Source organism: Ochlerotatus camptorhynchus, unplaced genomic scaffold (genome assembly GCF_037179485.1).
Source record: "Ochlerotatus camptorhynchus isolate MF236.1 unplaced genomic scaffold, CSIRO-AGI_Acam_v1.1 ptg000330l, whole genome shotgun sequence".
NCBI classification, from domain to species: domain Eukaryota; kingdom Metazoa; phylum Arthropoda; class Insecta; order Diptera; family Culicidae; genus Ochlerotatus; species Ochlerotatus camptorhynchus.
In genome coordinates, this window is record NW_027040818.1 from 4,152,800 (window position 1) to 4,167,438 (window position 14,639).

The 14,639-nt window shown below is 37.4% G+C and overlaps 1 protein-coding gene across 2 annotated transcripts in view; it reads right to left on the reverse strand.

Annotated features, from left to right (window-relative positions):
* Positions 1–14,639, reverse strand: part of LOC135708336 (serine/threonine-protein phosphatase 4 regulatory subunit 1-like) — a 529,117-nt gene that overhangs the window by 251,839 nt on the left and 262,639 nt on the right. The window contains exon 1 of one of the 2 annotated variants that reach the window (XM_065230380.1): positions 12,809–13,758. The exons of the other annotated variant lie outside the window; for it this stretch is intronic. Within the exon in view, the coding sequence (XP_065086452.1) occupies positions 12,809–13,743 (935 nt within the window). The 5' untranslated portion in view covers positions 13,744–13,758. Of the gene's footprint in view, positions 1–12,808; positions 13,759–14,639 lie in introns of those variants that run through there. 2 annotated transcript variants of the gene reach the window in all.

A 14,639-nucleotide genomic window follows, 5' to 3' on the forward strand; every position in this document is an offset into this window, starting at 1 on the left:
GCTATAACGAAAGAGAAAGTCGATGAAGAGAATAGATCAATGCATATAGGACCGTTTGAAATGTTTATCTAGAATTAATGATCCAATGTATGGTTAGTCACTGGCTTGATCAGTTGGTTGTGTCAACTTTACAACCCCCTGTTCTCCACTGCTCTTTCAATGCGTATTGAGGTTCCCGAAAACTGTGCAAACTGTGAACGAATTTGCTTCTAATCTCGATTTGCGGGTGAATTTTAAATGTTGTATGGGAAAATGTTTAGGAAACGTAACGATCCTATTCATTTGCTTACGTAAAATCCAAATATTGCTCATATTTCACAAAAAAATCTCGGACATACAAACCATGCAAATATGTTTTGTTCAATTTTCGATCTCCAAAGGTTATTTGAATGGTATGAATGGTATAGCATAAGGGAAGGTCCATTAATTATGTCACGCAAATTTGACCCATTTTCAACTCCCCCTCCCCCCTTTGTCACATTTTTTATATGAACCTTAATTGCTTTTTGTAAGGCTCGTCACAGTTTCCAACCCCCCAAGTGTGACATAATCCACGATCCCTAAGTGTTCTATTGCTAATTCTATTTCAAAATTTGGGCAACCCAATTCTGAGAAAATCAGTCACGATTCTTCAGAGTAAATTTTGAAAAATATTGTAACGTTGGGTGAAGCACACAAAATTTGAAAATGATATTGAATATTTGCCTACGAGGAAAGTTCCATTTAATACCTTTCAAATGATCTAAAGAGAACGAAAATTGGACGTAACATGCTAAAATGCTATACAAAACAACTTTGTCGAAGACTGCAAATCGAATTGATCTTTGTACAAACAGTTACTAATCTTTCACTTTAGGCCAAGTGTTCCACACTTACCCGCAAGGTCATATATTCGCCTATAGGTATGCGCGGAGCAATAGGTCTAAATTAATATAATAATAACTTTTTTTTTCTCAGAATTCTGTTTGATGTGCAGGCTTTGACAAAGTTGTCCTGTATAGTATTCCCAGGCTATACCCGAGATTTGGTAAAATTTGTGTTATATTTGGAATTCTCCCGCATCTCATCACCAAAGTCTTTCAAATTTGATACCGTTGTTGGGGACCTCAATGCGCATCGGAAGAGCAGTGGGTAACAGGGGGTTGTGATCCACCATACAAACTTGACCCACCCTATTGATCAGTGGCGCTCTTATTGAAAATATCTATAATGGTTATGCTTCTTTCAGATTTGCGGTCATCGACAATCAAAGTTACGCAGTTTCCAATGGATCAGCTTTTGAGGGATTCTTATTAGTTCATTTACACGCCACATAGGTGACGCTCGATACTATATTTCAAACGTAACGTCCTAGAAGGATTGTTTGTTGGCCAAATTGCGCATTGTATAATACTGAGAAACGTTGTCGAAGACATCGAAACTTTAATTCACCGATAGCCAGAAATCGGCTTTTAAAAACATTATCGCTGCTCTAGACGCTCACTAACTGAAAAATGTGTACTTTTCACTTACCGGACGGCATTCGCTAACTTGGCAATGCATGTGTCAAACCAGCTGTCAAATGCATTTAAAATGCATTAATGTTCATCCTTGTGTTCCTCTCTGTGACGCCACCTAGTAAGTTGATTCCAAGCTATACATAAAATAGATCCAGTGTTCACTCGGCTGTCGACAAAAGCAGGCCACTCTCGATGTGTGCTACGCGATCGTCTGTTTTCTCGGCAGCAACCATTGTGTGGTCCTCCTCATTGTTCTTCATCAGCAGTTCTTTCGGTCGATGCGTCGTCGACTTTGGAAAGCAACCACGTTTTGCGTCCATTGCTGCAATGGACGCGCTCTGACCCTCGTTGGCGTACAACAATTTGCCATACAATGAAACCACTGGAAGCGGCTCCAGTTTTGATGGAGGAGGCTTTTTGGATAGCGGAAGATAAAGTATTTATTGTGTTGTACCTTTTGACTATATTTTTAAGATGTATTGTATAGTGACCAAGAATCCTCGGCTCTGTAAAGTTAATTCGGTTGAGCCTTATCAAATAAATTATTAAAAAAAAAAAAAAAAAAAAAAAAAAAAAAAAAAAAAAAAAAAAAAATAGATCAAATGGAAGTGAACCATCATTGTGGGGTCATGTTGTTCTCATTCCGGGCCATTAGGAGAGCTTTTCTGACGTCACCTTGCGAGTTGATTTCAAACTATACTCTCCATTACCGGATGGTTTTTATTTAGCTGGCCTTCTATCTTAATCTAGGCCACTTTCTTGCACTCTGGTGTCACCTAACCAGTCGATTTCAAACTTTATTGCTTTCACTGGCAGTTGAGCTGAACAAATTTGCCAAAGACAACAACAATCCATCTTATTTCTGGTCCCATTGGGAGAGTTTTTCTTTCACTCTGAATCCACTAGGATTGTAGTACCGGTAGTACCGGTACCGGGTGTTTTCTGATACCGAAATACTAGCACAGTACCCGTTCGATTTTGACACGGTTCGATTTTGGCAACAAACACACAAAACCGTTCGTTTTTGGCACGGGGTTTGAATTTTGAAAATAATGTAATCTTACTCCTAGTGATTACAATTTTTAATTAAAAAAAATATTATTAATAACTGACTCACGGTGGTCCAAAAATAAAAAAATCATACATTACATTTTACAATAAGACCGTTCGATTTTAGCACGGTTTGATTTTGGCAAGACTCAATTTTTGGACTCAACTTTTGTGTGAAACAGTAAGCGAAGTGCTGCAATCAGACCAACTGCCAATCTTAAAAACTGCAAGCTGCAGGTAAAAGTGTTATATCTTTGTGCTCTCAGGTCTGCCATGGTGGTTACTACATGAGTAACCAGCACCGACAAACCTATTTGTTTTTTTTTTTATCAAAGCATGGCGGGCGCAAAAATATCGATTTATGCTGTACCAAGAACTTAAGGGAATATCCAAAATATTCAGATAATTTATCGAAAAGTTCAGGAACTTCCAAGGACTACATGGAAGTCCTGTACTTTGGAGGTTTAAAGATCTTTAAAGGTACACTACCGATCATAAGTTTAAGGACACCCCCAAAAAACCATGCAAATATGTTTTGTTCAATGATCTCTCATTTTACGTTCAATTTTCGATCTCCAAAGGTTATTTGAATGGTATGAATGGTATAGCATAAGTGTTCTACTGCTACTTTTATTTCAAAATTTGGCCAACCCAATTCTGAGAAAATCAGTCACGATTCTTCAGAGTAAATTTTGAAAAATATTGTAACTTTGGGTGAACTTTTAGCACACAAAATTTGAAAATTATATTGAACAATTTGCCTACGAGGAAAGTTCCATTCAATACCTTTCAAATGATCTAAAGAGAACAACAATTGGACGTAACATAACAGATATATGAACATAACAAATTTGTCGTGTTTTTTGGAGGTGTCCTTAAACTTATGATCGGGAGTGTAAGTTATAAGAAGTGAGCTTGATGAAGATCAGAGAACTTCATGACAGTTGCATCAACTTAAAGAACTTTGTAATAACTTAAAGAAATCTTTTGTTGGTTTAAAGATCTATAAAAAAAGTTTAGACAGCTTCGGGAATGTTTGAGAAACTCAGAGCATTTCCATGAACATCCGAAAAATTTTGGAAAAATTTGGGGTATTCCTAAAATTTCAGATTTTTTTTGAAAAGTTCAGGACCGTTCGATTATTTAAAAAACGTTGGGATCCTTACAGAAGCTCCAAGAACATAGTCCAGAAAAATCCAAAGAATTTGGAAGCGTCATAAACATCAGGAAAACTACGGAATCTTTAATTAATTTCCGAGAATTTCAGGAACATTCTGAAAACTCTATGTAAGTTCCATTAAGCAAAGGTTACCGTCCTAAAAAAAACTATATTTTGATATTTCTAAAAAATATTAGAAATATGTAAAAAAAAATCTTGAAACATCAGTTTTTACTCTCTTTTTTATTTACATGTAAAAAAAATTGTCTTTCTTAAAAAAGCTGTTTTTACTAAATAAAAAAAAAGTTTGACTAATATAAAATACATAAATTACTCTAATCAAAATCTACAGGTTGATTTTGGCATTTTTTTTTGTGTCGAGCTATGTGCCATGATGACAAAGAAAAAATGTTTTTACTCGTAATTTTACTTTAGAAACATATAGGGGAAATGGATGTAATGTCGGCCTAAATGCCCCTAATTTGGGCCCACACAAAAATGCAGCAATCGAATAAATTTTCATTAGCGACCAAAAATATCCATTGGTATCGTCCCAATGATGCGTTAATCTAGATAAAATTGATAAATAGCAGATTTTTAGCGATGGGCCCAATCTTAGATCCATAGGCTTTTTTGGTTTTTCGACATAATTTTCCAATAGTTTAAGGCGGAGACGCACCAGCGTTCTGCTGAAAGTCTCCTTAATAAAGACAACTAACTAACCCAATAGTTTAAGAAAATCAAAATGCAGTTTTTGTTTCGGGTCTTTAAGCTTCTCCTTAACATCAAGAAAATTGCGGGAACCATAGTTTTGCAAATTTCATCTTAGTTCCGGAGGAACTTCTAATAACTTCAGGATAGCTCTGAGAACTTCTAAAAAATCCAGAACTGCGGGAAAGTTTTATGATCCTTAATATTAGGTTCCAATGGTCTCAGGGCTTTTCCATAAATTTCAGGAATGTTTCAAGGACTGTTTCTGTAAATTGCTGGAAAATTGCAGGGACTTATCAGAAGTTTCAAGATTTTAAATTACTTCATTTTAGTTAATAGATTTTAAGGGAAGTTACGCAATGTTCATTACTGTTCTGATGACTTCAAAATAGTTACACGAATAACAGAAAAATTGCGCGAACTTCAGGAAAGTTCTGAGAGCTTCATATATGTATTTGGCGAATTTTAAGGCAGTGTTCGAAAAACAGCGAAAAATTTCAAGAAATTCTAAAAATTAAGAATTTTTAAAGAACATCAGGAAAGTTAAAAGATCTCAGTGAACATTTCTGAAACTTTACAGACGCTTCAATAAATTCAAGGAACAGCAAATACGTCGGAATGTTAAGAAATGTTCAGGACAGGTTAATTGATTTCAGGGCAGTTCCATAAACATCCTCAAAAGAATAACGAGAACAACAAATCAAATCTTAACTTTTTTTACCATCATTTCTCCATCATGACCAATGGTGCAACATATGACATTGGTTGTCTCCTAAAACATATAAAAAATACAAAAAATCTATTTGGATAAACATGATTTTTTAGTTTTTGTTTTATATTTAAAAAAAAATGAGTAATTTTTTTAAGAGTGCATATTTTTTCTTCAAATAGTTCCTACTATTACCTTAAACATTGCCGATTGCAAAACCGATCGGAAAAAACAGTAATAGCTTTCTGAAGATAAGCATAGTATTTTTCTATAGGTCCTTTTAAAAAATAAGGCTGGATTTGAAGATGAAAAATGGCATTTTTGGTCATAAGGAACGTTTCTGCAAATTTTCAGCAAAATACAAAACTTCAGCCATTCTATAGCAACACGATATAGTGGTTCTCAGAATTTCGTAAACATTTGTAGTTTTTTCCTTTATCGCAAAATATTTGGCCCATACGTATTTTATTTATTTTGACATTAGGGTGACCATTTCCACGTTAGGGTGGCCAAAAAACCTTTTTTTAAATGGCTTTTTTTCAAAAATTCATAACTTTTGATTCACTGGGCATCGATCGATTTCAAAGATCAGAATATCAAATGAAAGGTAATTAAAAATATAATGATATTACAAAATTTGCTTAGCTAACGGAATTTTATTTTAATTTCAAAGACCTCATTCCAGTTCTGGGAAAAAATCTTTGAGAAAAAGTTGAGGGTTGTGTCCAAAGCACGACCGCATTGTTGGCGTAGAACTGTGATATTATTTTGCTGTTGCTTTCAATAAAATATAAATGATAAAATAAATGGTTTAGAAATTTATTTAAAAATTCGAAACCCAAAATATTTTTCACGGATGTCCCTTGGAACTTTCATTAGAATTCACTTGAAAATATCTTTCTAATTTACTCAGAATTTAATACTCTCGGAATATCTTTGAAGTTCTTAAAAGAACTCTCCCTATTTTTTTTTTCCTTTGGTTTGTTTTTTTCCGTCGATCTTGTTTTCCGTGTTGAGCACCAATGCTACCGACGTGCCAGGAAGGCAGCTCCCACACCTGGACCCTACCTATCGACCCATCAACTCATGAACCGGGGACCAACGGCTTTACTTCCCATCCGAAGGAAGGCGTGATCAGAGATGTTATGCCTCAGAACATCCCGGCGGCGGCGACTGGGATTGAACCCAGGCCTGCTGGGGTGAGAGGTAATCACGCTTACCACTACACCACCGGCGCCGTTAAGAACTCTTTCTACATTCTTCTCGTAATTTATTTCGAATATTCATTAGAAATTAACCTGTAATCCTCTTTACAATCGTCATGTAATTTCACACAGAATCACCTAATAATTCTACTTTGAACCTAAACAATTGACTTGGCATTACTTGGCACTGTAGTAAAAACTCTAAAAATTCTTCCAAAAACTCCATTGAAATTTGTATTATCTCTAGAATTCATCTTAAAATTTCCTCTAAATTCCTTTGGAATGTTCATCAAAACTATCGAATAAGTTCTTCAAAGTGATCTAGTAGTTGAGAAGATTATTATTTTCCAAAAAGAGGACGAAGTATATTTTTTCTCGGTTCATCATAGAAACTCACGGACTTCTCCCGGTGATTTAGAATGTCCGGCTTTTCCCCAATGTCCCGGTTTACTGGTAACCCTGTGTCCAGTATACAATAGGTCTTATCCATCTGAATAACATTACTAGAGATAGCAATCTCCTATCTACTCGAAACACAGAAAACCAAACTGCCTCAGAGAGTAAGTAACTTTTGCTCATTCGTAAGGATACATTTCTAATTGCGTTGGTCACTCAGCGCATGAGTAACCTACGTAAACGAGACTCACTCTCTGAATTAGATTCGTTTTCAGTGAATGTAGACTGCTTAAGCAAGCCTTTTTTATCAAATTTTACTAGCGCTGAATGGTGAGTGAATTCTGAACTAAGAGGCCAATCATCATGCGATAGGTATTGTCCATCCGAATAACTTCACTGAATACAGAAACCTGCTTTCTGGCCGGGCTGTCAAGTTAAAACATGGAATTTGATGCAAATTGCACACTGAGCTTGACTATCCAATATCCAATTTTTAGCCGAGATGGCAAGCTAAATGCATTGAAATCGAATATTACTCAGAGAATTAGTTAGTGATTCGTATGGAGTTTTTTTTTAATCGTAGGTTACTCATGCGTTGCAATTTTTTATACGAATGAGTAAAAGTGACTCAAAACTGAGTAAAAGTTATTCACTCTCTGAGCTAGTTTCGTTTTCAGTGTGCAACGCAACGAACACCCCTGTTTATCACTCGGCAGCCAAACGATGACTGCAGTCAAGCTTTCTACGTTTCGCTTACTTACGGATTTGGATTATCATTTTATGCACCGCCTTTTTTCCTGTATTCAGCTGATGTAGGTAAATGAATAGAAAAAATGCTACGATGTCCACGCTGCAGCAAACAACTTCGAGGTCGACCCGTCCAACGTCAAAAGGCTGAATGATTATGCGGTTTTGGCTTGTGTTGTTAGGGACCAACTTTCTGATGGCTGTGTTAGGGGTGAGCACCTTGCGGTCAAAGAAAATGTATGAGAAATTTGAATGTTTCCATATTTCTTAACTTTTAGCTATTTAAATATTTGACATATATAATGTGTGACATACCACACAAATATTATAAAACTGGCGAATCGATAGACATTCTTCTTCTTCTTCTTCTTCTTCTTCTTCTTCTTCTTCTTCTTCTTCTTCTTCTTCTTCTTCTTCGCATTTCAAGCTTATTGCATATCGCATATTAGCTTATTGCGTGCTTTCAACTTAGTGTTCTAAGTGCACTTCCACAATTATTAATTGAGAGCTTTCGATGCCTGTACCATTTTTGCATTAGTATAATTGTGTGGCAGGTCCAATCACACTGCTATGCCCAGGGAAGTCGAGAAATTTTCCAACCCGAAAAATTCCTAGACCGGACTGGGAATTGAACCCAGCCACCTCCAGCATGGTCTTGCTTTGTAGCTGCGCCTTTACCGACTGAGCTAAGGGAGGCCCAGAATCGATCGACAGACAAATCATAAAACTCCATTGATTATTGGCCAAGTTATTAGCATTTAAAGTCTGACCAATTTTCGTTGCATTTCCCTAGATTGCACCATTCCCGAAAGACATAGTCCTACGTCAAAACGTCAAGTGCAATCTGCTTTCAAGTTAGTTCCTAGGAATTATAGATTTAGATTTCATGTGATAGTTTTGAGTAGAATTTCAAGAAAACCCTGAATTGAATTCAAAGTAAATTTTAATCAGAACTCATAGGAATTTCTGAGGAGCAGAAATCCTATGAACTTCAGAGGAAAATTCCATGGACATTCTTAAGATAAGTTCATGAAGATTGTGGAAGAAAATGAATCCGGAGCATAAGTCCTTGGACATTTTTGGCGAATAGTTCGAGGGTGAGGAACATGCTAAAAGGAGGATTACAATTAAGTCTCTAGGAGATTTTCAAAGACATTCGGAAAATAATTCCAGGAATTTTTGAGGAGAAATGCACATGGATTCTTATGAGGCTTTCAATGTGAGCATAATTCCAAGGGAAGGAGTGAAATTCAAAAGGAAATCTGAAATGAGTTCAATGATAATTATGAGAATCTTATCAAAGGGTTTCTTACTGAGAAGAATTTCAAGGTAATTCCGAGGAAAATTCAAAGAAAACTTAATCCAGAGGATAGTTCCAACGAAATTTTGAGGAATATTTGAATGGAATTGCGAGAAGCATTCTAAGTATATTGTGGTGATATGTTTTAGACAGTTCAGAGAAACGTTCCAAGTGAATTTCTAGAATAATTCCATGCGAGTTTCGGAAGAATACAAAGCGAATGCTAAGGAGAACTCCAAGTGAATTTTCATGAGAAATCTCCGTTGAATATGAAATGGATTGTTCTGAGTTCCTCAGAACTAACTACTTGAAAGTTCCCAAAATTTTCCCGAAGTTAATGAAACTGCCTTTGAATTTCTTTTGTAGTTTGAGAAACTAGCCTGATGCTTACAATACTTCTCATCAGATTTTCAAACCTCCCTGAACTTTTTTTCGAACTTCCTAAAGATTCCTTAATGTTTCGAACGATCATCGATCTTCTCTAAAGTTTCAACGATTCCGTAAAGTTCTCGAAACTTCTTTAATGTTTATATCTATTGTTACGGAACTGCTCTGAGGTTCTCTATTCTTTCCTGAAGTTCTCGAAACTTCCCTAAAGATTTTGCTGTTCTCATCAAACTTGCTGTACTGCCCTGAATTTAATTGAACTGTCCTAAAAATGTTTCATCTTCCGTGAACTTCTGGACTTATGTGAAGATCTCAGTAATTTTTTTAACATCTCTAAAATTATCTGAAAATCTGGGATTTTCTTAATATTTCCTGCAAATTTTCTTAAATTAATGGACCTGAACCCCCCTATTTTTATATCTTACGAAACATCTTTGAAATTTTCCCGAATTTTGTTAATGGTCGTTAAACTTCCTGAAGTAATTTACTTGGAATCAAAACGAAATAATTAATATAGTTCTATGATTTTCACTGAAGTTCATGGAACTGCCTTTAACCTCTTCAATAGGCTAGACTTTCCTGATGTTATTAAAACTGCCCAAGAGATTTCTGAATTTCCTTAAAGTTCACTAGACTACCCTGGATTTCTCAGCATTTTTTATAAGAACCCCAATTTTTACTGAAATTAATTTAATTGCCTTGAAGTTTCCACACATTTCTTTAAGTTTTATAAACTTTTTAAACGCTCACAGAACTATGCCTTAAATCACTTATTTTCCCAGAACTTATCAGGTTATCCCTGAAGTTTTCTATGCTTACCTAAAGTTCTCTAAATTTGTTTAATGTTCCGGAAAATTCTATGATATATATTCATAATTCCTTGATGCTTCTCGCAATATCCCATAATTCCACGGAACACCTTGTAAGTCGCTGCAAATTTCCTTAAGTTAATGGGATTGTTCTGAAGATATCCGATCGCCCTCAAACTACTCGGAACTTCGCTGAATATCATGAAATATCCAAATTTCATTGCAGTTCTCTGGAATTTGTAGAAGATATGTTTGCTAAAAGTTTTCGCAATTTTTTTAAGTTCTTCAAATTTACATGATACAACCTGAACCCTTAAAAAACTGCAACATTTTCGCATGGTCATATAGTTTTTATTGCGTTCCAGCGATTCTCTCGGAGCTTTGCAAAAGCTTTCGGGAATGCTCTGAGTATCTCGAAACTTGTTTAAGGTTGCTGTAGTTTCCTTGAAATTATTTAAACTTCCCTTTGATTCTCTCTTGATGTTCTCGGAGTATCTCTTTTTCTTCTTCATCATCATCGCATTTCAAGCTTATTGCGTGCTCTCAACTTAGTGTTTTAGATGCACCTCCACAGTTATTACTTGAGAGCTATATATTGCAAGGGTAAATGACTAATGTTGAGTCAAACTATTTTTTGACGTAGGACTACGTCTGTGATTTCTATATTCGCGTACACTTTATGAAAACCAAAAATGGAACATGTAACAAAATTATGAAAGATTTTGAACGTTAATATCTCAGCTGCCCCTGGACCAATTTCAATAATTTTATCACCAATCGATCAGAAATATTCTGTTGAATTTAAAACTTTATCATTTTTCAAAATGTCACTATTGAAAATTGCACGAATGTGCAACTGTTGCTATGATAATTAAAATTATCACCCATTGCCTGCGAAAAGCGATTTCCCTAACACATATTTCAAAGTTGAATTCCATCTCGTCTCACCAAATGGTGTTTATTCAATCACCGCGTGGTGAGTGGTGGTGTCCTCCAATACACAAAGAAAGGCTACCTGCAAGCAGTGAGCTGCAGGTCACATGAGCATCCATAGAAGGAGGAAGAAGCCACACCGCTATTGGGCCATCTATGTCAACCGCGTCATACTAAAGAGTATAAACAGAGAGAACCCCGCTCATATTTCTATTCTTACACAAAACACAAGCTCTTGCTGCGGTTAACAAATAAGATTTATTATATAAGACCACGTAGTCCTACGTCACCCTTGCGTACAACCTCATAGGGCTGTCCCTTGTAGTTTTACTTTATGAAGAAGGCAAGAACATGTATTTGAGTGGTGCGATATGTGGCGAAAATGGTTTAAAAAAAAACACTGTCTACAGGTGGAAATCGAACCAACACCTCCCAGTACGCTAGACGAGCGCTCTACCAGTATGCTACCGTAGACTTGATGCAACCCTCATCAATCTTACGAAGCATTGATGTGATAAAGACGGGGTACAACTCCCATAGTAAGCGGGATGTGATTCATCATTCTCACATCTCACTCAACCATCACATGTTCTATTGGGTGCCTACCAGTATCGGAGTGAAAGAGAGATTTTTGAAGTTCTCTTGACACCTGTGAAGCTCTCTGAAATTCTAGGAACTTCGGAAAAGTTGCTTTGAGGTTCTTAAAGCTTCCAGCAACTTCCCCATATTTTCAATATGTTTAACCTTCCTTATGTTCCCGCAGTTTGTTTATGAAGCTTCACTGAAATTATCAGCATTTCCATTCATTCGTTTGAACTTCTGCAAAGTTCCTTAAATTGTTGTGAAGTTAATGGAACTTCATTGAAGATCTTCCATAAAGTTAATTACACAGTTGAAATCAATCATCTAAATTTATTTCCTTAATTCTGGCAGTTTGAACATTTTCAATATCCAGAATTTGTACATGGAATACGAAACTTAAATACATTGAATATTTTGAGATCTTAGACTTAATAAAGTAACTACGTAAGTAAGCCTCAACATTTAATGGATTAGATTGTAAATCTGTTTCTTTAAAACTGATTGTAATTGCTGCTGTTATTGTTTTTCGAAAAAATGCATTTTTTAACGCTTTACAAAATTTATCCGTTTAAGTTCCGAAGAAACCTGGAAAACTCAGGGAATTTTATTTAGCCAAATAAGTAGACACCTGTAGATAGAGAAAGACTATTAAAAGTCAAAAAGCTCTATAGAAAGACAACACTTTCGAATTGCTCGAAAATGATAACAAAATGAAGGCATCGATTGGACTATCACATCCTACAAACTGCAAGAAGAATGATCAATCTTGAAATAAATTCACACTAAAATAGTTGCAAATAGTGACTGATAAGAAAAAGTGACTTTAGTGACTTGGCCTTAAAAAAAGAGACTTTTTAGTGACTGGATTGAAAAAAAATGACTCGCTACCGGCCCTGAAAAGGACACCTTGCCAAATCCAAAAATAGCACCTTACAGAGAGAAAAACACAACATTAGTCTCGCTCAGATTTGAAACACCAGCGAATCCGACCGTAGAAACGCGTACCGCCGATAAGATACAATAAAACGGCGACAACGCCGTAAAATACGAATTCATAAGGCGACCGGTGGCGGCGGCAGTTGAAGAACCCCGAAAAGAAAAAAAAAATCATATCGAAACCCGCTCCGGACGGTCGGAATCGAAATGCGATGAGAAAGGTGCTGCAAATGTTAATATATTATCAATTTTATATTCGTGGGAAAATTCTCGCTGCGCGCCATCAGCAGCATATCTCACACCGATTATTATGATGACTTATGGCTGGCTACATCTGTATTAATAGAGTTCCCTTTCCCGGAACGGGAAAGAAGGTCATAATTACTTGTTGCTCTTCATCTTGTTTTCGTCCATTAGCAGCAAATCCACCGTACTGGTCACCAGTTCCGTCCGATGGTCGTTCGAACGTTTGACGTAGATCTGTCCGTTGACGGTGAAGACGTTCTTCAGCTTCCCATTGCGCTTCATCTTCATCGCTTCCTGCTTCAGTCCCAAGTTGGACCGCGTTAAATTTTCATTCAGAAAAATCCGCGAACCACTATCCATACCGATATCGCGCAAACACAGTGCCTTATGGCCCAGATAACGCCGATAGAACTCGTACCGGGCATTCCGGAACACAAACTGCACCACTACGATCGATTCGTTGGGAGTTCGTTGATTGGAGTTCGATTTGACAACGGTAGTTCGAACCTTCAGATTGTCCAACATCGAGTGACTGTAGTGAGGGATCTTCAGTTTGGCAGCTCCACCGGATGGACCACTGCCATTGAGGATTCTTCTGATGTAAACCAACGGGATTTCACAATCGTGGAAACCCAACTTTCTACTGATCTTCACATAATAGTCCCGTAGATTCTCTCCGCGTCGATAGGGTATCCCCATCAGGATCAATTCACAGGTCTTTCCGGACCGTTTCTCGTACTCCTGGCTGACCTGGAACAGCCGATTGGTTTGCTTGATCTTCCGGTTGATGGTGTCGATTTTCTCTTCGATGGCATTCCTCAGATCCGAGACCTCCGAGATCAGCCGATCGAACTTGCAGTCCAGGGTTTTGTTGGTATTGACCCGGTTCAGCTCGTTGCAGCGATCGATTTCCGACACTCGCCGTGTCGAAGCCAGTATGGCCGACATGATCTGGGCGTAGGCATCGTCGTTCTGATCCGAGCTCATGAGCTGATCGTCGTCTTCGTTCAGGGTGTTGTCTTCCAGCAACAGCTGGAGACGTTTGTCTACGACTGCCTGTTGGCTGTTGGTCATTTTAGTTAAAATGCACACGTATCACACTAGTTTCACTTGTTATCAGTCCTGATGTAGTCTACGCGCTGTTGAGAATAATTGTTTCTGAAGACTCCCGCCGAAATGCATTTTCGAAAGGAGTCCAAAAAAAACCTAAAATACAACTGAAACAACTGAGTCAAGCAAAACGAAAACAGATGAATCGGAACAAAAACACACCACCAACTGAAATCCGAACCATTTTCCAACATCTTCCAAAATCACAGGGAAAACAAAAACAAGCCCCCTCACTCCACTCGATCTCCCGAGTACTTCCCAAGGGCAGGTAACTGAAGCCTCCCCAGGCTAACCCAAAATTAAAATGACAATCTGTCGTCAGTATTTGATTTCTTCCTTCAAAAGGGAATCATTTGCTCATTTAGGCAGTACCGGGCGAGAGGGTTATATGAATTTGAAACCAATTTACCCTCCTGCCTCCTCAGGCTCTCCACAGCGAATAGGACAGTGAACAAGTGAAAAATACATTCCGTTTGAAAACAAGCAAATCCAAAAGTGTCCTGATGAAAAGTCGGTGGTTTTTTCGCTCCCACACACACACATACACTCACACACAAAGTCGCAAACAGCCAAACCCAAAACCGTTCCTGCTCGCTCGGCATCCTTCTCCGAATTGTGAAAATGTCCACCGGAAAAGCGGAGTGCGCTTGTCCTCTCCGAGAAAATTCCCGAAAGAAATGGAAAATTCTTTCACACGAAAACTGCCAGCCGTCGGGAATCATGGGGAGAGAGCAAGCAAAACAACATTTCGTTGCATACTCACAAAAATTACACACCCTGCTCTGGAGGGCGACAACAACCACCCACCCACTTTGGGTGGAAAGCTTTGAACAAGCGTCGTCCCTTTGCACAGCCTAGCC